We start from the raw sequence: 27,922 nt of genomic DNA on the forward strand, positions 1-27,922 counted from the left end.
CCAGCCCCCACGATCCCCAGACACTTTCAAAACCTGAAACTTGCAATGAAGCTTTTAAACCCGCTCAGGTCTCAGCTCCACCAGGAAGCCTCTGCCCACTCCCCCGGACACGGCGGCCCTCCACGCTCCGCACCCCACGCTGTGCCCCTGCACAATGCGTTAGGCTTTGCTGGCATGGCACCAGGCTTGGGAGTTCTGTGTGTAGACCAGCAGGTTAGAGCGTGGAAGCTGCCCGAGGTGCTGTTGACATCCTGCGGGGCCACATGCGCCTGCGTCCACGGCTCCAGACCCCGTGTGGGCCCAGTGACCAAGGACAGGGGAGACCACAGGCACTGCCTCGTGCGCATTCTCGTTTCCTCCGCTCACATCCTTCTTCCTGGCCTCGCTCTCCCCGGACAGCCCGGCACTCCAGGCGTTGGACCAGCCCGGTGACTGTCACCCCTCCCGGTTCTGCTCCCCTCTGTGCTCTGCACCGCGTGAACTTCTGTCTACAATGTGCTTGTGAGGTGTTCCCGCCCCACCACCTGCTCAGTGGGCGGCAGCAGCTGTGTAGCTGCTGGGTCGACTGTGCCCCTCCCGCTGGCCCCAGCCTTCGCCCTGCCCTCTCTGCTCCCTCCACCCCTCTTCTCGGCACTCCTCTGCCTCCTGCCACCTCCTTAACCTGCCGTGGTCCCAGCCACTGGCCTCACTCACTCTCTCATCATCCAAGCTCTGTCCAGGGTGATACGTAGGCTCAGGTGTGGCCTGTCTTCCTTCCTTCCTTCCTTCCACGCTTCACCCTGGCTCCTCCTCTTCCGAAATGCTTATTATATCGAATCTCAGTCTTGTATCTGAACACGTCCATCTCCCAGGAAAGGACATTAAGCCCATTGAAAGCTTCTGTTGTTTCTTACGCGCATTCTTTATTTCCCAAAGCCTTACTCGCACCCGTGGAGAAGGTGGCATCTTGTGGCAGCTCTGGCCCCAGGCAGGGCAGGATGGTCCCAGGTGGGGCTGAGCAGCTCTGCTCCTGTGGTCAGAGGACCTGCGTCTCCTCTTTGCTGCTCTCCTGGCAGCCCGCCAGGTGCACTGGAGTCCCCCTCCATGGGCAGTTTGCGTGTATAGTTATTCACACGCTGCGGAAATATCGGGTGATCCATCCCGCAGTGTGCTCCTGGTCTTAGAGACGGCATGCGGAGACAGGCCCTGCACGAACTCCCATCGGATGCTCGTGGGCGAGTCAGATCTCCAGGAGAGGCCATGCAGGCCCTTCCTTACAGAGCTGCTGGGAGGGTCCTGCAAGGCAGTGCCCGAGAACACGTCCTCATCCCCACAGTGAGACGTGTGGGTCACTACGAGCAAAGGCCTGTGTCCCTGAGGAGCCTCCTGACGGTTCAGATCAGTGTGGGTAGCAGCAGCACCCAGGAGCTAGGGGGCAGTGCGTCACCCAGGCACGTCGTTGTCCTGTGACACCCATTCCTGGACAGACTACACCTCCAGTGAACGTTCTTGGTACAAAGTTCAACTCAGAATCAACCCAGATGTGTCCTACTCAGTCGTTTACAAGCGAGGATGCAGGCTGCACTCGAGGCTCCTCACAGAGGCAGGGCCTCCCGATTGAGCATCCCTGCAAGGTCAAGGTCGGGCCCGTTACTTCCTACGCCTTTGGATTGCCTGATGCTTTCCCCCTGGAGAGGCTCCCTGCACAGAGGGGCACAGGTTCAAACACTGTCCCTACAATGCCTGCTGGCCTCGGCGTGTGGGAGAAGGACACTGACCACCTGCTACTCTATCCCCAGATGGAGGTGGACGCCGACGAGAAGCGTCATCGCACACGGTCCAAAGGGGTTCGAGGTACGTCCACGCCCCCCGACTCCCTGGAGGCCCCTCGGGGTCACCTTCATGCTGCGGAAGCTGTTGCCTGATGCATTCTGACCGCTGCCTGCCCCCCCTCGGGAATGTTCTGTGGAAGAGGGTGCTGTGGTAGATGACGCCTTGTTATCTGTTTCCCTCTCTCTGCAGTTCCCGTGGAGCCAGCCATCCAGGAGCTGTTCAGGTCAGTGCTCTGTGGGTACATGTGTCCCCATTCGCAGTGTGGGAAGTCCAGGCGTTTCATGCCAGACTGGACGTCCAAGTGCCTGGGTCTCCTCACAGCCGCTGCCCCGATGCGGTTGCCTCCCCGAGACTCACTAATGAAAAGCACCCTAACCGCCCCCCAGGTTTGCACTTCCCTGTCCGTCTGTGTGGCCCTCCTTCTCTGTCCTGTCACTGACGCTCTCGGTCTAACCGCCTGCGGCATGTGGCCCCGTGTAATTCATTCTTTCCCGTTGCAGCTGTCCCACGCCCGGCTGTGATGGCAGCGGCCATGTTAGTGGCAAATATGCAAGACACAGAAGGTAATGCCCGCGTTCGTTCACGTTGTACGTCTCGGGTGACTTGGGGGCCGACCACTGTGACAGCGGTGGGCAGCTGTTCTTGGAGAGCAGTGACGCTGTGCTTTCCCTCGGACAGGAGCCCGGTCATTGGTCTCTTGTACAAGTTCTCAACACGTGAGCCATTCTTCCTATTTCAGGGGCAAATTTATGATCATGCGTACGACGACATAAACGAAGGCCAGTCTGAAGGCCCTTGGCCATGCGCATGGGGACGGCGCTGACACCCTCCCCGTGACATTGAGAGGCTTCTCCTCCCCCGTGTCTCCTGCCGGAGCTGCAGGGCATAAATCACAGACGCTAAGTCAGAGTGTGGCCTTCAGGGCTCCCTGCAGAGCGTGGCTTCCCTAATGGAACAGTTTGTCCCAGGACAAGAGCCCCCAGTGCCGGCAGCTGAGGGGCGGTGCCGGGAGGGAAACAGGGCTGGTTGCCCCCGGAGTCGGGGCTTTAAAGGACCATGTTGTCCTCATAAATCCTGGGACTCAGGCGTGTCAGAGAGGAGGGTGTGGGAGCATCTCAAGGTGGCTAAGTCATGGTTGCTACGGACGCATCACAGCGGAGCCTGTCCGCACACCTGAGGCGTGGGTGGTCGGGGGAGGGCGGTCTCCTCTGGGACACTGAGCAGCCCCCTCCCCCTTCCGTGGGGTTTCCGTTGTGATGAGTGAAGTGTGCACAGTCTGTAGCACACTTTTAGTTGATTTTCACGTTGGGCTGCTGGACCCAGGTCACCCCACCTGACAGACCATTGGAGACCAGGGCATGGGCCACAGCCCAGATGCCGAAGCAGGTGTGCCCTCAGCAGCAGGGCGGCCTCCCTCACTTCCACATTCATGTCCTTCCAGCTGAACACGAACTTATGGGTGAAATCAAGCAATTATTTTGAATGTCCTCTAGTAAAATCGGGGAAAGTGACTCCCCAGGTTCCCATATAGCTTTTAAGGAGGCCGGAGTTTTTAACGAGCATCCGTGGTGGATTGTCAGACTTCCGTTATATATGCACCAAAGGAATAGCAAGGTCTCTTTTTAAGGAAATTTTGTGATTTAAAATATTAAAGTTGATTTATTATATTAGTGTTATTACTGTACGAAAGAGTAAATGATTGAACTATGTGATTTAAATAGTTAAAGAATTTGTGCTATGTGTGCAGGAGTGTTTATATAAATCTAATCTAAAAGTCTTAGGAAAACCACCTGGTATTTTCACTGGGAAACAGGTTAGCAAGCCATGAGTGAAATCTCATTTTCCCCTCGTCATCTCTTGATTAGTCACTAGTTAAACTTTATCATACTATTAAAAAATGATTAAATAACAAAAAGTTTTAATTAAGTGTCAGCTAGATATTTCATAATCACAGTTTTACAGGAAAAATTATGACGTTTCCTAAGAATTGTTTCAGACACTCACGTCCCTACCGAGGTGCCCCGTCAGCTGCCATGTGTCCCAGGCAGCCCACCTGCCTCTGAGACTCCTCCCTGCAGGAGGCCTAGCCTGGGCTGGGCATGATCTGAGGGTGGCTCTGGCTCGAGACGGATGCTGACGTGGCGCAGAGCACCCAGTCAAGCATGAACAAGGCAGATGGAATTGCAGGGAGGGTTCACAGAAACATCCAAATCGGAGATGTTTCAACAAAGTTTTTACCTGACTTTCCTTAATGTTATAATTTTTACCATGAGCCGTTTTGTTTGTCATTGTTAGAATTCCTACTTTTTTAATGGGAGTAGTTCATTAGGGATGTAAGGTGGGGGAGAGTGGAGAGCGGCTCCCAGCGCAGACACAGGTGCAGTCCCCCCCCCCCCAACCCCACCACTTATTTAACGTCATGGGCACCTTCCCCAGCGGTAACCTGAGGGAGGTACAGACCTTGTCGTGTGAGACTCATCACCTCTCAGAACTTAGCCACCGGATGCGTTTCCCTCTGGGGAACCTCCTTGAGGTGTCCAGTGAGGCTTTCTCCTTATTTTTTGATGTCTACGTATTACCAGAACGTGTAGCTGAGGGATGACATTTGGTTTCTTAACCTGGAAAGGTGCCCCTTCTTAGGTAAGATGCACCTACGCATCAGTATCCTTGGACCGCTGCCCATTCCCATTGTGGGAGTTCTGCTGTAAAAGACTTCCTTCTGTGGAAGGTCCTTCCACAGGCACGAGGCACGTGAACACCTGCCCCCACAGGCGTGGCCTTGACCTCTGCTGTCCTGTCTCTGCTGCGATGGGGGCAGCGGCCGCTCCAGATGGTCCAGAGGCAGCCTCCTGGGTTCTCACAAGATCACCCACACTCTGGTCTTTCCAGGATAAGTTTTTGAATGAATGTATTTCCGTTAGGGCTACAATTTTATTTTATTCATTTATCACATTAGTTCATAGCCCAGGAAAAGGTGTTATTTTAGTATGTTGAAGTTTTTATTTACTTGAACATGCAAAAAATAATTGGAGGCAGGTATGTGGAATTAACAATATCAAAAATCAAAACAATTTTTAGGAAATTTGATACCAAGTGATAAAATGATGTCTGTCGGTTCTCTTTCTCTTTTTTACTTTATTGAATTTATTGGGTCAGTATTGGTTAGTAAGATTATATAAGTTTCAGGTGTACAATTCTATAATTCATCATCTGTATATTGCATGGTGTGCTCACCACCCAATATCAGTTCTCATTCCATCATCATATATTTAACCCCCGACCTTTCTTTTTATCGTAAGGAAATCTCTAAGGGAATCAAACATTGGTCGCAGTCTCTGTGCACACTCTTGCTTGTAGGACACACTGTGTGGTCCTTGACAGTTGGTCACTCTGCGGCACTGCGCTGTGGCTTCCGTGGCAGCTACTGGCATTCACGGCTCACTCACTCGTTTTCAGTTGAGGCAGGTGGGGCTGTGGGTTTGTAAGAAATTGGCATAGAGGGCAGCGGAGCCTCCTCCTCCAGACATCCCTGTGAAAGGGAGCATAACTTGAAAAAAGGACTTCAGAGTGTAAGATCCTGGTCAAAAAGGGGGGGGGGGAGTTAAGATCCTAATACTTATTTTTTGATGGTCTTGCCTTACTTAAAAAATGGTGTCCTTGCACAAGAGGTAATCTATCATGAATATTTGTGTTAATAGCTCATGGCTAGTTTGAGGTAGTTGATAAACACACATACAACTGTGCAGTTAAAAGTGAGAGAGAGCCCAGCCCATGTGGCTCAGTGGTTGAGCATCGACCCATGAACCAGGAGGTTGCGGTATGATTCCCAGTCAGGGCACATGCTGGGTTGTGGGCTCGATCCCCAGTGTGGGGATCAATGATTCTCTCATTATTGATGTTTCTATCTCTCTCTCCCTCTCTGAAATCAGTAAAAATATATTTTTTAAAAAGTTAAAGAAAGTAGGAAAAGCATGAGGGAAATTGAAACAGTTTTATTGGAAACCCAGACTGTATCCGGGGTTTGCATGTAGCACAGCATGTAGCTGAGTCCCCTGGCAGTCAAGGCAGAAATGAGAAAGGAGAGGGGTTCCCACACAGAGGCGAGCGCACACGGCTCCTCAGAGACTTCCTCTGGCCGGGAGGTGAGTGTGCTTGAATCCCAGCCCCTGGCCGGCGGGGACCCGAGCCCAGCCAACACTTCCGTGCCCTGAAGTAGGAAGTCAGGCTCAGGCCTCCCATGCAGCGAATCCACATGCCCGACACTTACCTTCAGGAGCATCACTGTGTCTCACCCAGGCATCTGCCTTATTTCTCACTGCGCCTCCGTCATTCGCACATGTGCATGACAGAAACCCAGAAACCGGGCAGTGTGCACTCGGCTGGAAGTCACTCTCCTCCTAGGAGCCAGGCCCCTCTGACCTCCTCTTCTCCACCCGCATCAGCCACCAGCTGTGCGGTGCTGACACCCCTGCTGAGGTCCTGTGGCTTTTCCTGCATCTGGCCTGCCGGGGGCGCTGCAGCCACGATGTGCCTCAGAGGTGCGATCCCCTCACAGAGCTTCCTCTGCAGAAACAAAGGAGCTCCCGGTCCTTCTCAGTGAGTTTAGTTGTTAGTGGCTCACATTCGGGAAGCAAGCTTCCCAGACCCCTTCGCTCTGCTCCCTGGGTCCCCCGTCCCCAGGGAACTAGCAGGCGAGCACTTAGGACCCTCGTGGCTGAAAAACAAGCCGGTTCCCACGTGCCCACAGCCGTTGTCTGGGTGGGTGAGGCAGAAGGTGAGGGGAGGCTTGGGAGCACCTACTGGGAACCTGGGAAGTTGCTGGCCTGCTCTCCCCCGACAACGGTGTTGGCAGGAGGCTCCAGGCACAGTGTCAACGTGGATCCCCGCGAAGCTGCGGCTGCTGAGCTCAGACACCAGAGTCTGTGCCGAGGGGCGTCACCAGGGGGGCCCGAGGCCTGGCGTTTTCGGTGACAGCCCCAAACCAAAGCCTGACTCTGTGGAAGGAGAGAGGCGTGGTGAAGAGAAGCCACACCTCGCTCTGAATCCAGAGTCTATAGGAGCTGGTACTGCGATGCCGGCTCCATGTGGACGGTCAGTGTCTGCCCAGGCTGCTCGTGAACATTGGACTGAGATTGAAGTTCTAGGACCTGAGTCACAGTGTCTAGTTCTGCTCCCAGGTTGAAGGCGGGCACTGTCTGTGTTGGAAACACACTGACGCTGAGAAAGGGACTATCTGGAAATGAAACTTGTCACCAAAGTAACAGCTTATTGCTCTTTTTTATTGGACAGTCTTTTCTTTTTTCTTTTATTTATTTATATTTTATTTTTATTGATTTTGAGAGAGAAGAAGAGAGACGGGGGGAGAGAGAGAGAAACATTGACCAGTGCCTCCTGCACACTCCCTACCAGGGATCAAACCCACAACCTGGGCATGTGCCCTGACCAGGCATCAAACCAGCAGCCTTTCGGTGCACAGGACGACGCTTAATAACTGAGCCACACCGGCCAGAGAAGCTTATTGTTCTTAGGTTTTTAATTTTCCTAATAAAATTAGAAACTGGAATAATCAAAATGTATTAGTATCTATGATAGGTTACTATTAAACAATGCAGAGGCATTTGCACTTCAGCCTTCCTTGTATAATTACTCAAATCCTGGAATATGTGAAGTTAACGGATTTCCCTCTTTCTGAACAGTGACTTTTGTACAAGCCTCTAATCAGAGACGGACAGACAGAGAGGCCCCAACATGGCCTCGTTCTTCACGTCTGTTTGGGACCCTCTGGATTTATTTCTGAAATTCAGTAGATTTCACTTACATTTACTCTTCATGGTGATTTTTTAACTTGTTTCTGTGTTGAGAACAGAGTCCTGATGAAATATTTGACCCAAAATTTAGCTTTAGAGTCTGGCACACTGGATAAGCCCCCGGAAACTGGGTGATGGGCATTGCTATTATTTTAAATCCTCCCAGTTAAAGAAATTCAGAGCCAAATCAATTGATCATGAAAGTTTAAAATAAAAAGCTCCAAATGGTAGCTTCCATTTTGATTAGAAAAGTATTGGATTCTCTGGCTTATTGTGCATATTCGTTATTCAGATTTTTCCATTTCCTGTACCTTCGCACCCACCAGCGTGATTGCCGTGGCGGCCGCCGCGGGTGAATAATTGCCTGTCTTCACAGGACTTGCTCTGGAGCGGAGGCGGAGGGCCTGCTTCCTGATGTGGGCACGCCTCATTGGGATTCTGCCAGCGGCCGGGGCTGTATTATTCATGCTTGACAGAGAGCTCTCACTGAGAGCCTTGGAACAGAGCCAGGCACTGGCGGGGGGAGGGGAGCATTGCAACATGCAACTGAGAGGGGCATCTGTAACCCGAAAAGGGGGAGAGACAGAGAGGAAGACAGGCAGAGAGAAATCAGAAGCCTGTGTTTCCCACTTGCCAGGCTCACATTGGTAGAAATTTCATTTGCATTGAAATAAAATGTCCTGAAAATAATTGCATTTTTTTAATCACGCTTGAAAGTTTAACACAATTTTCCACATTTAATTGCAGAGCTGATTTTAATTAGTAAGGCCCTGCATGTGAAAAATGAAGATTCACTTGTGTGCACGAAACACAGCACAGTGTCTGCCGACGCTCTAATTAATGTATGGCTGCCGTACAACAGGGCGCGCTGTGGGATGTTTATGGAAAATTCTGTGCACGCAGCCACCAGCCAGTCTATCTGTGCTGCACTTCGTGAATCCAAAAGAATACCCTTCATTCTTTATGAGAGTCATTGTGCATGCCATCACCCCATCCATACACTTTACGACATGCCTGTCCTTTTGCTGTTTGTCACTGGTGTTATAAATCAGAGGGGAGGGTGTACATATTTTAACATTAATTTGATAGTTGGCACAGTTGCACATAGAGCACCAATTTCGAGATCTAGGGACTTATTTGCAGGAAGTGGGGAATTAAAGCAAGTGGGGTTCCCAGACGTGTCATTATTCTGAGGCCTTGTTCTTCATCATGTGTGCAGACACGCCACACGCAGGCCCAGGCTTTTTGGATTGTGGTGGCAGGTAACCTTTATTGTCACAATAAATCCTCTATTTAAAAAAGAGATTTCTGGCCATTTCCCTAAGAAAACAATTGCTTGCTGCTGGTCTACAGTATGTCTGCACATGGACATGTCTCTGGACACTTTACTTTTATTTTTTTATTTTTTCAAAATACGTTTTTATTGACTTCAGAGAGGAAGGGAGAGAGAGAGAGATATAGAAACATCAATGATGAGAGAGAATCATTGATTGGCTGCCTCCTGCATGCACCCTAGTGGGGATTGAGCCCATAACCCCGGGCATGCGCCCTGATCAGGAATTGAAAATTGTGTTAAACTTTCAAGTGTAATCTCCTGGTTCATAGGCTGACGCTCAACCACTAAGCCATGCCGGCCAGGCCGTCTGGGCACTTTAGAATAGAGTGTGACCGAGTCAAGGCATTTAAAACTGCAAAACAAAACATATAATGTATTTCAGGAAATATTCTTAACGTTTGATAAAATTAAATATATTTTTCAAATAAGGCCACATTGAAAGAGAAGGAACATGGGTATTTCATACCTGATGTATAAAAATGCCTTTTCAGTGCCCAGAGAACGCACAGCACTAGTTGATGTACGTACAGCTGTCGTCTGGGGTTTGACCCACCCAGAAAACACACAGTTCATTTGTGACGTGTGCCATCTGCGCTGGGATTGTGGCAGGAACACGGCAGCCACTGCTCAGGTCTGATGTGTGGGGAGAGGGGTCCTGAGGCCCCCGTGAGGGTCGTAGGAGAGGGCCCCACGAGTGACTGCACAGCAGCTGCCAGGCACCTGCAGCCGCTGGCCCTGACCGAGCCGCCCTCCCTCGAGTGTGGGTCTCTGCTGGTCTGGTTCTTGCTCCCATGGGCGGGAAGGCAGGCCCTGAGTCAGTGGCTGCTGGGCGGGACTGCGGGCTCCGTCCTCTGAGGATCGTGGGGAGCGTGGACGGGACTGGAAGCGCGAGCCTGTCACACCACCCGGAGTCTGTTCAGGCCTGCGCCCCGGCAGCTAGTCAGGACCTGCGTGGTGACCAGCCCTGCAGGCCAGGCCCTCGCTCTGCGTTGCGGGACGTGCACCTGGCCCTTATCCCGCACACTCAGGCCGAGAAGAGGAGTGGTCGCAGGGTCCTGGGCCTGTCCTGGCGAGGACATGGTGCTGCCAGTATCAGGCCCCGCACAGGAGGGAACCCAGCTCCAGCTCCTCTTCCTGCTGCTAGTGGAGTTGGAAAGGAAACGCTGTCTTCATGTTTTCATCTGAGGAAGTTTCCATGTAAATTAGGTGTTTCCAGCTGCGATGAGTGAAACCTCCTCAGAGGGGATGAAACGACGCAGCGTGGTCTCCCGTGAACGGCACCCGCACCAGCCTCTGCTCTGCCATAGGCCCATCCTGCAGTCCCTGGCTCCGTGTGCTCACCTCTTCCTGGCAAAGACTGGCCTGGCCTGACAGCTGCCCCCCTACATCCAGAGGAGGCCGGAGGGAGCCTTCTAGACGCTCTCGGAAGAGCGAGGCACTTTGAGAAGCCGCTGTCGCTGTCCTTGGAGCTGCATTCCTGCCAGGCCCTCGAGGTGGCAGAGCCACCTGACCCGCAGTTACGGTCATCCTGGGCTCAGACCCAAGCCTGGAGCTGGAGGCTGGTCAGCTTCCCCGAAGGCAGGGGTTCTCCAATGTCACCTAGAACTTTCTAGAAAGGCGAATTCTGGGCCCAGCCAAGACCTGCTGAATGAGAAGGTGTGGGCGGAGCCCGACAGCCTGTTTCCACCCCGTACAGGGGACTCTAATGGTCCCCAAGTGGGAGAACCACTGCCCAAAGGAACAGGCCTGTGAGCAAAGGGCAGGTACCTGGTTACATGGGGTCCTCAGGTGACAGGGAAAAGGGGCACTCATTCTAGAAAAAGCCCACAGCATGCACGAACCCGGAGCCAACACTGAAGCGTGCAGTGACAACCGAAACCTCGCCCAGAGGTGGTTGGTGGCAGACACTACCCCCAGATCTGCTCCAGTCCCTGTCCCCTCGTTATGATCCGAATGTGGCCCAGGAACCTCTACATCCCGTGAATCCAGGCTTGGCAGACCCAGAGCTAGACCCGTCCGTGCTCCACCTCAGACCGCAGCCCCAGCCAGGACCCAGGGCTGCACACCAGCTTCGGTCCCGAGGCTTCAGCGGCCATGGAGGGCGACGTCTCACTGGGGACAGTGTCACCTTCCGTTTCACTCTGTTCACACGAGATTATGAAGCCGACAAGGACATGCTTAGGAGCACTGCAGTGCTCTCTGCTGGGGAAAGGAGGGGCAGCCTGGTGTGGTGGGGTCAGGGCTGGGGACCACATTGGGACCCCCAGAGCCCTCATGGGCTCAGGTCACACACACAGGTGAGGTCCAGAGGCTCTGGGCTGCTCAGAGTCGCCCGCCAGGCCCTGCCTAGTGTATGTCCTGAGCCTGAGCAGACCCCTTGGCCAGGAGCACAGGCCACAAAGGGCCAGAGCAGCTCCACTGAAGAAAGCCTGGACGTTTGCATCCCTCACCGAGAGGACTGCCTGGCCTCGGCTGGGTCATTAAGATGAACACAGTTTCCTTTCCTGTTAAGGGAAGCATTGAGCTCACCTGTCTCATTCAACTGCTTTTAAAAGACCCACCCCCTGTACCATAGTAGCCACTCTGTGGTCTGTGAACACCACCTAATAGTGCATCTGACACCGCCAGAGACAAGCTCCGTATGCAAGGGGCCCATTTCCCAAAACTCTAGGGAGGAGAGCATCTCGGAAGAAATCCTCTTCATGAATAACGCATGATGATCAGTGATGTGCTCAGATCACCTGCTCGCCCCTCAGCCAATCCGATGGCTGGTGGTGCTTCTGATTGGACTGTCTGGAGCCCCTAGAGCCGGCCTGAGAGCTTCAGACAGGGCAGGGAGGGGGAGGGGGAGGCGTGAGCAATGCCATCCATTTATCCATCCTGAGAGCTGCCCAGTCCAACCTTCCCACCCCAGCAGGAAAAGAGAGCTGAGGGCAGGGAGGCAGAGACTACCACCAGGCGCTGGTCCAGGAGCCAGGTCCCAATTGTAGTTTGTGCTCAAGGCACAGGCAGGTCGGCGAGTAAATGATGGAGCAGCTACTTGGCACTGGGTCTGAGAGACTCCACCCTTCAAAGGGGCAGAGGGTGTGGGATGCAGACACGGGGTCGGGGTGTCCGGCTTTATCAGACTGACCATACGTGGGACACGGTGATAGGCCGGTCACTGGACTAGGACTGTGGAAGCTTCCGGCTCCTCCTCGCTGCCCTCTCACGATCTCTGCAACAATGACAGCAACCTCATCAGCAGTATCTGCGAGGGGCCCCGGACTGTGTTGTCAGTCGTCGCAGCTTCCCCACTCCCAGGCCCGTGCCCCTCGCCCAGGCCCCTCTTCTCCAGCCCGTCTGGATGCTGATCAGATGATTACAATAAGGCTACACACACTGAGTGCTAATGTACTGGACTTTCCCTGGGGCGAGCCTGCTCCTGTCACAGAGCTTCTTAAATCAGCCTGATTGATTTCTAACATAGGGTGGTGCAGGCAGTGGATTTGGGGGCTGGGACTCTCACAGAGCCCCTCCCACCCAGGACTCAGCATTACTGTTTAGTCCCTGTCTCTGGCCCTGGGCCATTCATGGGCCAGATTCAAGGCACGTGGCACAGGCTGCTGGCCTGCCGTTCATCCGGGAAAGGGAGAAGGATCCTAAGTTTTTTAAACACTTCAGAAAATGAACAAATAAAAAATTTGCGTTACATATTTTTTTAACTAATTCTCCCAGGGTGTTTTATTAGCAAGAGAAGCTAAAAGAAATACTGTATGGATGCAAAGGTGACTTAGGATTAAAGGGGTAGATAGATTCTCATTTTCTTAAATAAGGACTGGAAATTATAAAAAGAAATAATAATAGCAAAGGGCAGCTTCTAATTAGTGTCTGCTGTGCATGTCACCGTGCCCACCTTGAGCATCGTGGCGTTTGCTGCGAGCGCCAGTCACCACTGCTAGATGTTTTTCTTTGATCTTTATGCACTTTTGCTACTTCTTAACTTGTCTCATATTATAGATGTAAATTTGTATTTGCTTAAATTTTTACTTAACATTATACATGAGCCTTTTCCGATGTCATTAAATATTTTCATTTTTATTCATAGCTAACGTCCATCCAGTGGTGATATTGTAATTTACACAATCCTTCTCTTACTGTTGGAAATCAGTTAGGCTTTTACAAGCGTCTCCATGTTATAAACCATGTTTCTCTCTCCCTCTCCCTTTCTCTCTCTCTAAAATCAATTTAAAAAACATATTAAAATGGTGTACACCAATCATACATTTATATATGGTCGTATTTCTTTGAGTTGGAATGCTCATGCATCCCTTCCATCCCCATGCTAATTGTGTAAACATCCCAACCTTCAACTACCAGCATTTTAAATATTTAACAATTGAATAATTGCTTACCAACCATAGACAAAGTATCTTGTGCTAGCAGCGGTTCTCAACCTGTGGGTCACGACCCCCTTGGCGGTCGAACGACCCTTTCACGGGTCGCTTAAGACCATCCTGCATATCAGATATTTACATTACGATTCATAACAGTAGCAACATTACAGTGATGAAGTAGCAACGAAAATAATTTTATGGTTGGGTCACAACATGAGGAACTGTATTTAAAGGGCCAGAAGGTTGAGAACCACTGTAGAGCATCTGAAAAAGGGGAGTGTCATACGTATTTGAGAAAGAGCAGGACATTTTGGGCACTTTGTTTTTATGTGTTTTCTTATGTATTTACCCTCAGGGCAAGGATGTAACTGGTAGAATCATAAATTCTTATATAGCTTGCTTCTCAGTTCTTCCTTCTTAATTATTGTAATTCAGAGTAGTAATACTTGTATAACTTCAGGAGCTTTATGGTGTTCCTGCTATAGTAAGTATTACTATATATAGCATTAAACATTACTACAGTAGTAAGCATTGCTACAGTGTTATTACAGTAGTAAGTGTTGTTGCAGTGTTATTACTACAGTATTAGGCGTTGCTAGAGTAATAAGTAATTACTGCAGTATTAAGTGCTGCAGGGTTGTTACTGCGGTATTAGGTGTTGCTGCAGTGATGTTACTGCGGTATTAGGTGTCGCTAGAGTAATAAGTAATTATGCAGTATTAAGTGTTGCTGCAGGTACTTAGTACTGCAGTTATAAAGTGGAACAATCTCTTGCTGGTGGTGTAGTCACAGCTGCTGCCTCGAGCATCGAATTCTCTGTCTGGGCTAAGTACAGGCCAGATAGTCCGTGCTGTGCTCTGAAAGGTGACCTGGCACCTCTCGGAGGGAGAGGGTTGTCAGCTGGCAGATATGCAGAGATTGAAGTGGAAACTGATGCTGTTGTCGGTGTGACCAGCGTGGTGTGTGTTGCCACCAGTTCTCTCTCTGGACGAGTCCCTTTAAGATAATACGAGTCAGATGCTTCAGACCAGTGAGTCCTCAATAGAAGTGATTTTCCCGGCCCGTGTGTTTCTACTGCTGTTGTCACCTGGCACAAGAGACGCTCGCTGTGGGCAGAAAGTGCAGTCCATTGCTGGCCTCGTGGGTGTCACTTAGTCTCTGGCCGTGGTGTCTTCATTTTCCAGGTGAAGAAGGATGAGTGACTCCCAAGGCTCCTCTCTGCCAGGTGCTGATGTTCGGGGACATGGTCTGAGCCCTGCCTCCCAGCAGCTAGCTCGGATGCATACACTCTGTCGCCCGTAAAGCACCCGAGACCTGTAGCCAACATAGAAAGATTCTGTCCTACAGCAGTTCAATGTGCCAGTCTTCCTGCCGAGACGTGGATGGCTGGGGTCATTTCACCGTAACCTGCTCGGCGTCCTCATGTGGAAATGGCAGGGTGTGAATCTTCTTTAGTCAGAAAGGGGACAGCACACACTTTGTTGAAAGCCAGATGCTGATAGAACCAACCCTAAGACAGGTCGGCCCGTGCCACAATGTCAAATATCAGCCAGCCTGGCCGGTGTGGCTCAGTGGGTAGAGTGTCAGCCTGTGGACCGAAGAGTCCCAGGTTCAATTCCGGGCAAGGGCAGGTACCTCGGTTGCAGGCTCTTCCCTGGCCTAGGCTCTGGTCAGGCACGTGCAGGAGGCAACTAATCAATGTTTTTCTCTCTCATGGATATTTCTCTCTTTCCCTCTCTCTTCCACTCTCCCTTAAAAAAAAAATCAATGGAAAAATATCCTCGGGTGAAAATTAACCAACCAACAAACAAATCAGCCAGAAGGGGTGTTGGCATGTGGGGATTTCGAGTCGTTACTTCTATGGCAGGGCTCCTAGGGCCAAGGAGGAAACAGTTCATTGAGATAAAGTGCACACATGAAAAAGTCAACAATAGAAGGTCTTGACAAAACTGATGCTCAGTGTCTAATGTGCAGGGTTTTGTTTTGTTTTGTTTTGTCTGTTGTCAAGGTTGTGGGCACCTTTAAAAACATTGTTTTTCGTGTGCTTATTGCCCTTTTTTATATCTTCCTTGGAGAATAGTACAGAGTTCTTAAAGGTAGAGGACCCTGAATTCTAGACTGAGCAGGAATGACTTTCGGGAGAAAGCAGAACGTGAGATCCAGCCAGTGCAGTCATGAGTGGACATGGAAGTGTAGGGTGCAGAGACGGAGGGGCAGCCACACGCAGGGTGAGTGTGGCGCACACAGCCCCTGCGGTGGACGGGGCACCCCCCTTCTTCATGGGCAGCGCTCGCCTGCAGTCACTGGCCCCTCATCGGCAGACATGATGGTCACAGAGCATGGGTTTAGGAGGGCCCACACTCCCCACGCATGCTCCCAAATTGTCTTCCGAGGCTTTGCTTGGACACGTTCCGACCCACTGGTCTCAGCCCAGGACGGATGCAGATCTGAGCAGGCTCCTGAGCCACGTGCTGTTTGACACACACAGTGGAGTCTGTCCTGGGGGCTTGGGTGTGGTTGTCACTTGGACAGGAGGACCAGGCACTGGCAGTCAGTGGAGTGGATCGGAGAGGGCAGAACAGGTGTGTGCAGTTTGATTGACAGTTTACACTGATGGACACAGAGGAGCCTTGAGCATCAGAGCCTGTGAGCAGCAGAGGCTCTGAAGTTGGAGACCAGCTCCTTCCAAGCAGCTGAGCATTTGAATCCAGTGACTTACCAAATGCAGGTGACACACAGGGGAGTCTTCATGCTCCTGCTCTGCCCGTGGCAGCCCCCATGGGAGGCCTGAGCAGCACGCGGGCCATCTTGACATCTGGGGGAAGCGAAGTGTCTGTGGGTGAGGAAAGACTGCAGCAGAACTCCCAACTCAGAGCTGGATTTGTGCCACTAAAGAAGGATCCCACTGCCCAGCTCAGGAGGGGCGTTGAATAACATCACTGAAGAGCAGAGAATCAGCAATGACCGCCTTTCCCAGCGCCTGGGTGATGGGGGTGAAGAGTGGGCCTGGTGCCTGTGCTAGCGAACCACACGGTGCAGGCAGCTTTGATGCAGAGGAGACGCGTCAGACAAGGTATTGATGAGCTGAGAAGAAGGATACAAGCCATGGAGAGGTGACGAAAGCTCTGTGATCCACAGAGCCATGGGCAGACCCTGGAGGAGCAAAACTACAGACTCACTGTTACACTTACTGACTCATCACTAGGACAGACACGGGTGGACACTGAACAAGGCGCTCACATCCAGCCCGTCCGTGAGAGGAGCGGCTGGCGTGGCTGAGACGTGCAGCTCGCTCTGCAGTGCCGGTGGTCAGGAGGTAATTCAGCATCACAGGGCAGCAGGCTGCGAAGAGCCGGTGTTTCAAGGCCGGATCGTCTCCCGGGGTTGTGGACTCAGATGCTCCCCAAAACACGTAAGAGTCGCATAAAAGAAATCTCAGCATTCTGTTTAGTTCATGTGAGAAATACCTTGTACACCAGTATTTGTTTTCTTCAGTGTTTTCTGGTCATAAGTGGTGTTCTTATTTTGAATGTATGTTTGTAAGAGAGGTGGCCTCTGGGATTTCAGAGGCCAGTGGCATGGCCTGCATCCTGCTCTCCATCTCCAGCTTCGCACCTCCCGCTGCCCACGCACCTTGCCACGCCGTCCTTACATGCAGGTGCGATGGCGACGTCGAATAGTCCCTGTCCCCTGCACGGAAGTCCGCAGTCCCACAGCCAGTCCCCAGGGTCTGGCCTGCCTCACTCCCAGCCCCCACCTCCCAGCCCCACACCCACCCGCCTCCTCGTCCTCTGACTCCAGAGCTGTTTCTAGTCTAGTTTCTGAAACTGTCTCCCTTCTTATGTCCATGTGCAACTTCTGTTTTGCGTGAGATGTTTAGAAAGAGCCTCTTCTCCACGCAGCGTGTGTGTCTCCTTCAGAGCCGTTCCCAGCACCACCCTGGCAGGGCCTCCCTGGCTCCTGTTTTCATGACAGAGTGCCTGTTTGCATCACATTCATCACGTCGTTCGTTCATCAGCAACTGTTCGCCGAGTGCCCTCCGTGCGGCCGCGTGCAGGCACCAGGGGAGCGGTGAGGAGTGGGTGAGAGCAGTGGTGCTGGCTGGTCTGAGTCCCCGGGCACAGGTGCCTGAGGGGGGACTTGGGTCTCTGCCTCTGAGTCTCCAGTGATGCTAAGAGCCCGCCCAGAGGAGGTGCCTAGACCATGTGCTGGACGGGCTTGACCGAATGCAGATGTCACTGATACCAGGTCCAGACATAAGCTCGGGGGCCAAGATCCCCTCCCAGAGCTCTGAGTGTGGAGGCCACATGTCTTCGTTTAGACCAGTGGTTCTCAACCTTCCTAATGCCGCGACCCTTTAATACAGTTCCTCATGTTGTGGAGACCCCCAATTCCATTGTGACAAATTGAACATAATTAAAGCATAGTGATTAATCACAAAAACAATATGTAATTATACATGTGTTTTCCGATGGTCTTAGGCGACCCCTGTGAAAGGGTCGTTCGACCCCCAAAGGGGTCACGACCCACAGGTTGAGAACCGCTGGTTTAGACCATGGAGCCTGCCCACAGCCCTCTGGCTTCTCTGTCTCCCCTGCTTCTCCCAGGACAGACATGGGTGTCCAGGAAGAAAGCTGTAACTAGCAACAGCTTTGGAAAACTGCCTTTGTGCAAGGAGAGGTGTGAGCCCTGCTGGAAAGGTCTCACCCAGGTTTGGGCCAATTCAAGCACAGTTTCGTGATGACTGCCAATAACGCCAAGCTCGCTCTGCAGTGCTGGGGGCGGGGCCGGCCTTCTGCACAGTGAGACTTGTGCGGTTGTGGGTCTCTGTGTCTAGAGATTCATCATGTCTGTAGAATATACAAATCCGAATACATGCAGTGCTGTTTCATAACGTGTTTTTATAGTGCGCGTGGACTGATTCTTCTTGTCCAGTGCACATCCCTGAGTGTGTGGCCACAGGGTGGTGTCACCAAGTGCTTCCTAGCGCAGCCCCTGGGCTTCATAGGGACCTGGGGCTGCGATGGGAGGGTAGTGCTGAGGGCCTGGGAGGTCAGACCTGATGTTCATGGTAACCAGACAAACCCAAGCCAGGTTTCTTGGTAAAAATCTCACCAGCAGCTTGTGAGATGGTGGTATACGCACGAGCACGGGCGTGCCTGTACCTCTGGCCTCCGTGCGACGCGCTTGTGCTAAACTTTGCTCCCCTCATCAAGGACTCCTGAAGCTCTGCTATTCAAAGACAGTAACCAGGTCTCTCTCTCTCTCACTCTCTCTCTCTCTCCCCCCCCCCCAACAGTGTATATGGCTGCCCCTTGGCCAAGAAAAGAAAAACACAAGATAAGCAGCCCCAAGAGCCTGCTCCCAAGAGGAAGCCGTTTGCGGTGAAGGCGGACAGCTCCTCGGTGGACGAGCGCTATGAGAGCGACGGGTCGGATGACACGGACGAGAAGGAGGAGGACGAGGAGGAGGAGGACTCGGAGGATGAGGACGAGCCGAGGGAGGACGAGGAGGACCGCGAGGAGGAGGAGGAACTGGAGGAGGAACTAGAGGATGAGGATGATGAGGACGGGGAGGAGGACGAGGAGGACGAGGAGGATGACGAGGACGAGGAGGAGGACGAGGAGGAGGAAAACGGTAACCTTAAACCCTAGCAACCCTGGGCCGATTCCTCAGCGGGAATTCCTGGTGTTAGTGTTGGTGACACTAGTGATGGCCCCATAAATAGGTCTTTCCTGCCAGTGCTGAGAAGAATGGCCACTTGCCCGTCTAACTTCTGTCGTAAAGAATTCCTCTGACCTGTATCAGATGTTAGATTCTGTTCCACTCAAGTCGTACTCAGCTTGGGGGTCACAAAAGCTGGCTGAGATCCTCAGTGTACACATTGGATGAGCTCAGCACTGTATCCAGAAAGTGACGTTCCACACCTGGTCGCTCATTTGGCAAATGCTCGGATGCTCTACCTAGTGGCGCTGTTATTGGCTAAAATAGGGCTGTTGGGTGCTCAGTCCACATGCCTCCTGGGGTGGGCGCTGTGGGACCAGTGGGGCTGCGACGGGGTAGTAGTCTCACCTGTCAATTGCCGGGGCCTTTCTTTAGTGCCTGTCCTGTTGGGACAGAGGAATGAATGGAGCCGTCATCTGTGCCCATGCGGAGAAGTGTTTCCGCTCTGAAGTGCCGGCGCTGTGGGGACACACGGTGGGAGCCCCCTTTCCAGGGCGGTGTGTATGTCTGGGGCAGTGTGTTCAGGGTGGCTCTGCTCTGTTTCCAGTTTTCCGTAATTTCCCTCAGAGAAATGCCAAAACCTCTTTCAGAATGAAGGGAATATTTTTTCCTCACGCTTCTTCCTCGGGCTTAAAGCCGTTCAGGAAACCGAGTCGGGATGGTTGTCGCTCAGACCCAGGACAGGGGGTGAGCCAGGGAGCGAGCGAGCGAGTGTCTAGATCAGGGGTGAGCCAGGGGGCGAGCGAGCGTCTAGATCAGGGGTGAGCCAGGGGGTGAGCGAGTGTCTAGATCAGGGGTGAGCCAGGGGGCGAGCGAGCGTCTAGATCAGGGGTGAGCCAGGGGGCGAGCGAGTGTCTAGATCGGGTGAGTCGGTTGTTGATCCTTTGGAGTCACAGCAGTTCATTACAGTGGCCGACAGCCCTTATGAAGACGATTTGCCACTCATGTTTACAGAGGTGTACGGACATACCTGCATGTGCACGTACACACACATTTCATGAATCAAAGTTCCACCTGTGATCATGCAGAGCGTGGGGTGGAGACGCCCTGCTTAGGGGACAGAGCACTCGGTGGATGAAGCATCCCAGGCCTAAAGAGACAACATTGTCACTAAAGAGACAACAGGGCAGTTTCGGGCTCAGGGTAGAAGCAATAGCTCTGCAGTAAAAAGGGGAGAGTTGGAGAACAGACCAATTTGGCAAGTTCCTCTGGGCGCTGTTTGAAATGTGTGGTTGGCATGAAATCATGAGTTGTTGGGGCTGACTCATGATTTGTAATTGACGTGGCCTGTGACGAAGGTGGTGGACTATGCTCTTTGGATTCTCATGCTGTTTGGGCAGCAGGGGCATTACGTTGGGAGTCGTGGTGTCCGTGTGCGATGATCCGTGTGGAAGAGTTGCATGTGCATCATTGCACCAAGGGTCCCACCAGATCTCAGGTGCTGCTCTCCGTCTGCTGGAATGAAACTTCCAATTGTAGTTTACTTAGGGTCATATTTTATTTTTTTAATATATTTTTGTTGATTTCAGAGAGGAAAGGAGAGGGAGAGAGATAGAAACATCAGTGATGAGAAAGAATCACTGATTGGCTGCCTCCTGCACGCCCCCACTGGGGATTGAGCCTGCATCCTGGGCATGTGCCCTGACAGGGAATCAAACTGTCACCTCCTGGTTCATAGGTCATTGCTCAACCACTGAACCATGCTGGCTGGACTGGGTCATCTTATATAATAAAACCCCAATATGCAAATCGACCAAACGGCGGAACACCACTTGCTATGTGCACTGACCACGATGGGGCAGACGCTTAATGCAGCAGCTGCCCCCTGGTGGTCATTACGCTCCCACAGGGGGAGCGCCACTCAGCCAGAAGCAGGGCTCAGGGCTGGCGAGCACAGCAGTGGTGGCGGGAGCCTCTCCCCCCTCCGCTGCAGCACTAAGGACCCCTCAGGGGACGTCCACCGAGGGGTCCCAGACTACAAGAGGGCACAGGCCTGGCTGAGGGGCCCCCACCCCCAGTGCACGAATGGTATTTAAATAATCTCTAGTATTTTAAATAATCAACTTTTAAGGTACAAAACAGACCCATTTTTAAAGAGCAGTCAGCATTATTGAAATGGCTTTGCAATGGGACTGTGTAGGGCTTTTTATTCTGACTTAGAGCATCACTGTTTAAAGTGGGAGAGCAAATCAAACTGATGCCTTTCTTTAGAGAACCAGCACATGGGCAGGACCAGGGCTGTGGCAGCACCGTGAGCAGGCAGGGCCAGCACTCAGCAGGGATGGGGCTGGCACCTGAAGCTTATTGGGATGTGGGTTCCCGAAAGCAATACCCGTTCAGAGATAAATAATCAGTTTCTGGTTCCTGGATTCAGAATTCAAGCTGCGCATCCTGATCTCCAGGTAAGCACCTTCTAGAATAATCTATGACATGAACGTTGAGGGATTTGCCTGGAACTACTAAGGGAGGCTCGGTGGTGGAAGGTGTTGCAAGGTCACTACGTGCTGCTGTGGTGAGAATCCCGCTCCTGCCTCCTCGCAGAGTGTGATCGCGGACTGCCTTTCAGATGCCGCCCCTGCAGCCCCGCATTCCCGGAGCTTTCAGACCACGGGATGGCATGGGGCACCTCCCATGGCCCTGTGGCTGCCAGTGCTCCGCAGGGGCCCCAAGTTTCGCTTGATTTCTAGTCCAAGGAAGGTACCCCCCAGCCCCTCGAAGAAATCACTGCAGAACCTGGTTCCTGAGGCGGGTTCTCCTGCCTTCTCTGTTGTGGGGAGCAGTGTCCCCTGGGGGAGCCCCACCAGCAGGTGATCCAAGACCCCACTTAGCCACTGCCTCATGGAGCTATTCCAGGGGATGGCACTCCACTATTTCATAAACCCCAGGGTCAGAATCTTCCGGAGGACCCTAGACCAAGGGGCCTGGACAGCTTTGTTGATAGAACACTCGTTTTACATGCTCACACTCCGAGCTGTCTCATTCAGTAAAATAAGGCTTTGAAAGGCAGGTAGCTGTCAATCTCCTGTTTTGATAGCCTCACTTACCAAATTGCTGTTTTACCCAACTGCTCCATTCAGCGCCAGAATCACTGTCGGCAGGTGGGACCTTCTGCGGTGGTAGCAGTGTCCAGGATGCGAGGTGCGGGGGCTTGCAGGGCCTCTGTGGGTGCTGTGTCCTCTCCTGCACTCTGGGCAGACAGCAGGCATTTGCCTGTAACGACCAGGGGTCTGGGCCGCCGCCTCGACGTCGATCTCTTAGTTCCTTGGTTACACTCATGGTGAGCCTTACAGCCCTGGGCCTCCAAGGCCACTGTGCCGTTTGCTTAGCAAGTAGCAGCGCAGACAGCAGCCTGTGTCAGCAGAGAAGCAGAGCCGTCCTGCGGCGGGAGGAGCCTCCGGACCGGACCGTGCGAAGGGCTGGCGCCACGCAGTCCACACACAGCAGGCGGTCCTCTGGCAGGAACCCGGCATCCGGGCGGGGCCGCAGGGCCCAGTGGCGATCACGTCTCATTGTCTCTACCAACAGGCTGCTGTTTCTCGTCATCTGTGTGGCATTTTCCCCTCAGTTATGTTGAAATGTGGAGTTTATTGACAGGTTTAAGTAAAACAAGTATATACACACCAACAGTTGATGACACTAGCAGCCCACAGATAGAGAAGGACGCCCGTTACAATGCCGGGAGGGGTATTTATTTTTATCCCAAGGGCCCTCCAGCATTGCAGCCACAATGAACAAGATGCTGCTTGTAATGGCCGTCTAAGTGGGCGCAGCAGTGGGCCCTGCGGGAGGCAGGCGGGGAGAAGCTGCGTCCTTGTCGGGGCCTCGTCAGACGCTAAGGTCGGAGGCGGAGGCTGTGCGCGGTGAGTGCTGGGTCCAGGGCGTGGTTCCCTCACCGCAGAGCTCAGGTGCTTTTCATCACTTTCTCTCATAAGAACGAGAGGGAAGACTATCTCAGTGATCAGTTCAGGTTACACTAAGTTCACATTTAATTAATGAAGTGATATTTATTGTCCAGTTGGCATATCATAGGCTGTTTTTTTGCATGGAAAATTTTATTTTCAGAACATTTTAATGGTCTGAGTGTGCATTTATTAAATAGAAGTTTCCTGGGCATCCTGAAGATAGGAAAGTTACACTCAGGGGTCACAGACTTTTCTAGTAGCAGATTTTGGATTCTTGTGATTTGAGAGGTACCGGTTAAGTGGCCACTTAATGCCTAGTGAGTTATGGTTTACTTTCATACTCAGCCCACTAAAAAGACAGCACCTTAAATCATATGTACACACGTGTGTACCTTAGGAGCCACCCTGCACCTGCCCACAGGGGAGAACCAGGAGGAAGAACAGGGTGACCTGCTGGGCAGGCTGAGCACGCTTCTTGTTGCCGTCCCCACCACACTGTGTCGTTTCTGACACACGTGCAGACGTGGGCACCCTTCTCTCCTGCTGAAGCTCGGACCGTCTCAGACAGTTGGCTTTGCAGGACGTGCACGTGACCACTGGGTTAGACGGGTGGAACTGGAGGCCTCCCGTCCGACCGGCTCACTGGCCTCCGCACGCTCTCGGGATGCGGGGACCTAAGATGTGTGGCGCCTGCCAGGAGCTTACATCCAAGGGGCAGTGAGGGAAGGTGCGGACAGCCATGCTGAGAACCTTTAGAAAGTAGGACAGGGTTGCGCTGGGCACGGCAGAGCAAGCTGAGTGGTCAGGACGGGAACGTGTGGTGTGGCCTCCGCAGCGTGTACGTTACCCAGTGTCCTGCGCCCTCCCCTCCCCCACGGCCATCCTCAGAAGCTCTGGACAGAGCCTGTCCCTCTGGGCCTGGCTGTCCTCACTGCCTGCCCACAAGACGTTCCTGCACACGAGTCCAGCTGCTAACGGCCATTTCCTCTCTGCAGTAAGTCAAACAAATTCAAGACAAAATCCACCCTGTGTAAATTTCTCTTCACAGAACAAATTTTTTTTAAAAATTGCAGAATTTCCGGGACACGTTTTCTTTCTAACAGGACGATGCCCGGGCCCAGGTGGTTAGTGTCCTGACGATCTGCAGTAGCTGGGCCTGCCTTTCCGTCAGACAGTGACAGGAGGAAGGCGATGAGGTCGGCCCCCTTGCGGGTGTTGTTCTCGTGTTGATGAGCCGCTCATCCTCCCCAGGGTTCTCGGGGGCACGTCCCTGAGGACGGGGCTGTTGAGATGCAGGCAGACGGCAGTCAGGATGAGCCGCCGGCCTCTGCTGCAGTCGGCGCCAAGGCAGTGAGCCTGAGACCCAGGCGGGAACAAAGATGCGTGGTTCGTGTGCAGGGTTTCCACTGCGAGGGGCGGGGGCACCGTTGGGAGAAACGATCTCATGATTTTTTATATCTTAACGTTAATCTCTCCCTACACCCAGGAAGGCGTGGTTTTAGGGAGTTTAGCACGTGGATGTGGTGAAGTGTATGGCTGTATGACTTCTAATTGAGTAAAGGCAGAATTAGACATTTCTAGATATCAATCTGTGATAAAAAACTTCTTCCTTCATGCAAACTAATGTTGTATAATTACAAAATATAATTATATCTTATATTTTATGAATCGTCAGATACTGATACAGGCCAGAAAGCTTGCTGAGAATATAATGTAATGTACATTCAAGATGCAAGGAGCAGGCTTAAATACTGCGGGAAATCTTTTCTCTATAACAAGAAATCAAAGATGTAGGAGACTAAGTCTGCTGTGGTTTATTCATTTGTTTTTAAGGTCTGTATGAAGGAATTCCCAGGTTCTTTGCCTTGTTTTGTTCATTTGGTTTTTATTCCAGATGCTAGTTGGTCAGCGTTCAGTTTAAAGCCCAGGGACGAGGGGAGTCTTCCCGCTGCTCGGACCCTTGTCTTGGGCAAGTCCCTGACTCTCTGGGACCTCACTTTGGCTTCCAAACTAAGGACGGTAACACTTCCCTTCAGTCACCTCCTGTCTTGTTCCGAAGCTTAGAGAAGTCGCCCTCCAGACGAATGCTCTTGAGAGGTGAGCGGCTCAGAGCCGTGAGGCAGCATTGTAGTGGGGCTGCGGCGTGGTCCGCCCGCCCTGCACACGCTCCGGCTCCCTGTGAGGCCGTGGTCTGTGCAGCAAATGCCTGCATTCATGTGAAGGATGCAGAGCATCGTTGCAGCTCATCTCAGAAAGACAGGATGCGTTTCTATGTCCCCACAGTGCTCTGCGTTCCCTGGGGACAGGCACTAAATAAGCATCGCCCTTTGCCCCAGAGAAACACAGCAGAGCAGGCAAGAGGACTGAGCACAGGAACATGTGCTGTGTTCTCCACCAAGGGCAGAGCTGGCGGCGTGAGCCCCGGTGGAGGCTGGCAGATGCGAGTTGAACAGGAAAACAAAAGCTCCCAGACACTGAAGACTGGTCGACTGTGTCACCACAGACAGTGTCGTGTTTTTGAAGGGCCTTTGGAGACAGATGAGATTCTTTCCTATATGACGGGGATGACACACAGCGACTGGAAATGGAGAGCAGGGTCCCAGGTCCCCGAGTTCCCTCCCAATCAGACACACCTGGTGGGGCAGCCATATCGCTCAGGCCGTCTGTAAACCGAAGGACCAAACTGTCACAGACTCTGTCCCTCTGCTGGGCCGGAGATGCTCAGGGCAGTCCAGGTAATTTAGAAACTCCCTGAACTCTGCGTGCGTGTGTGTGTGTGTGTGTGTGTGTGTGTGCGCGTGTGTGTGGGGGGGGGAGGGGAGATACAATTGGTTGGCGTGTCTCAGTCTGTCTCAGGTATGTGGACTAGGAACAGCTCGTTGCTGTGGGTAAAGATATAAGGACCTTTTTGTTTGTAAGTCCCCAAGTTTAGAACAGCTGGATACCTACCAGGCCATCCAGGACACAGATCCCCAAAACTTAGTGAGTAAATGAATGTCGTTCAGTCACTTCTCATTCACTTAGAACCCTAATGAATAGAGTTTAAGAAAGAAACATCACTTACAATTTCTTCATTACAGTTATCATGCAACTTAGAGCGCTTGTGAAAACTGTTGCCTTTCCTTCTGTTTGTGTTTTAGCTTATAAAATTGACAACATTTAAAATGAAGAAGCTGATCTCTTTAAACATTTGTAATGATTTCTCACGCATTCTTTTGACCCCATCAGGCAGAATTCTCCTGCCTCCGAATGTGGGAGGTTTGACCTCACGGCCATAGGTCTTCCTGAGGCAGGAGGTGGGATGGTGACGCCCAGCTCTCCTCAGGGCAGGAGAGATGAGGGTCCCACACCGGCACACGGAGGGGGATCCACACCGGCACACGAGGGCCCCATGGGAGCCAGCGGCTTCCCTCCGCCATGCCACAGAGCAGGCCCCGCTACGGAACATGACAGTGGGTGTCGGCCCCCAGCGCTTTTTCCTGGACCGAGTTCATTCATCGGTGTGAGGGGAAGGTGACTTATGAGTGGGTGGGGGTGACCATCAACAGGGGGACATGGTCCTCAGCCTTGTGATGACGGGGGAGCTGCTGGGAGGCCCAGAGACAGCAGCAGAAACCAACCCCTTCTGGGGACAGATGGGCTGCAGCTACTCCTGGGATGTGAATCCACCAGTCACGCTCCCAGTGGGGTTGGCAGGGAGGTCATGAGTTCAGTGTGACCGCTGCCATGTTCCACGGGCAGCCCTCCCTGTGGGGTAGGGAGAGCGAGGACATGACACAGGTGTTGTCTCTTCTTTCTCACTGTTCCCGTGGGTTTTCTTCCTTCCAAGTTCTTTAGGGTGATAGGATGTGTTTCCCGAGAGCACGCTGAGAGAAACATCATGGAAGTCGTCAACCCTCTCTGACTGATGTCTTCTTTGACCAGGCGATCGGGTGCTTCAGGATGGCACGTGGTTCTCTTGTTCTACTCGTGGCCGGTTCTCTGTAGGGGCAGTGGCTGGCACTGGCTACAAGGTCCCCAGTTACCATCGTGGGGCGGCCACGCGCCGGTCGTCCTGACGCCGCTCCTCTGGTCAAAGCCCATGAATGTGAACTCAGAGTGCACACGCCGAGAGGGAACAGAGCTGGTATTTCAGAACTTCACTAGAACAGGTTGCCTACAATTCTTAACAGCGTGAGCCCTGGGCCAGGGCTGTGCTACGCATGTGAGGTGGACACGCCCACGTGAGGTGGACACGCCTATGTGAGGTGGACACGCCCACGTGAGGTGGACACGCCTATGTGAGGTGGACACGCCCACGAGGCTTCTCCTGCGCCTGTGGTTGGGGGTCCCCCCTCCCGCCGCCCGTTGGGACTGCGTATGTCCTATCCTTGGGGAGATGCTTGGTAGGAATGAGCCAGGAGAGGGACCGCTTTTGCGGCAGACAGTTGGTGATGCTCTGTGACTAATGCGTGGCAAATTTGATTTGCTGATGTTTAGACGGATGTGTTAGATGTTTAAGTGTGTGGGCTAGAGAGATGTTTTCTGTTATTAACGTGTCGAAGTACAAATCTGCTCCCAAAGAAGGCCTTCCTGCGGGAATGGCAGGAACCCATGGAGAATGCCCTGGGCACAGGGAGAGCCCGCGGTCGGCGCCCCTCCTTCCTTCAGCTCACTAGTGAACCTTCCACCATCTTCTCAGTCTGGCTTTTTAATCATAGAAACAACAGGTGTGACAGTGCAGCTCCCATACCCAGTCTCAGGGGCGGGAGGGGCCCAGGTGAGAAGGCCTTGACTGCCGCCCGTGTCCACGGTGAGCACAGAGCGGCTGTGCAGCATGGAAAGAGGTGCATCCAGGTGGCCTGTCAGTGTCAGACAGGACGCACTCCAGATGGAACGTAGCAGTTTGTCATTTTTAGCATGGTCTTTTTTCTACAACAGTTTTCCTAAGTGCTTTTTTGAGACTGGATGTGACAGTCACACATT

General features: G+C 52.5%; 1 protein-coding gene across 1 annotated transcript in view; it reads left to right on the forward strand.

The window, feature by feature from the left end:
• Positions 1-1,778: 1,778 nt before the first annotated feature.
• The window catches only part of MYT1L (myelin transcription factor 1 like), a gene marked incomplete at its 3' end in the record, with an annotated part of 79,001 nt that continues 52,857 nt past the window's right edge, over positions 1,779-27,922 (forward strand). The window contains exons 1-4 of the mRNA XM_023746549.1: positions 1,779-1,833; positions 2,002-2,035; positions 2,313-2,375; positions 18,631-18,968. Coding sequence (XP_023602317.1) covers positions 1,779-1,833; positions 2,002-2,035; positions 2,313-2,375; positions 18,631-18,968 — 490 coding nt within the window. The remainder of the gene's footprint in view (positions 1,834-2,001; positions 2,036-2,312; positions 2,376-18,630; positions 18,969-27,922) is intronic.

Source organism: Myotis lucifugus, unplaced genomic scaffold (genome assembly GCF_000147115.1).
Source record: "Myotis lucifugus unplaced genomic scaffold, Myoluc2.0 scaffold_693, whole genome shotgun sequence".
In the NCBI taxonomy this organism is placed as follows: Eukaryota; Metazoa; Chordata; class Mammalia; order Chiroptera; family Vespertilionidae; genus Myotis; species Myotis lucifugus.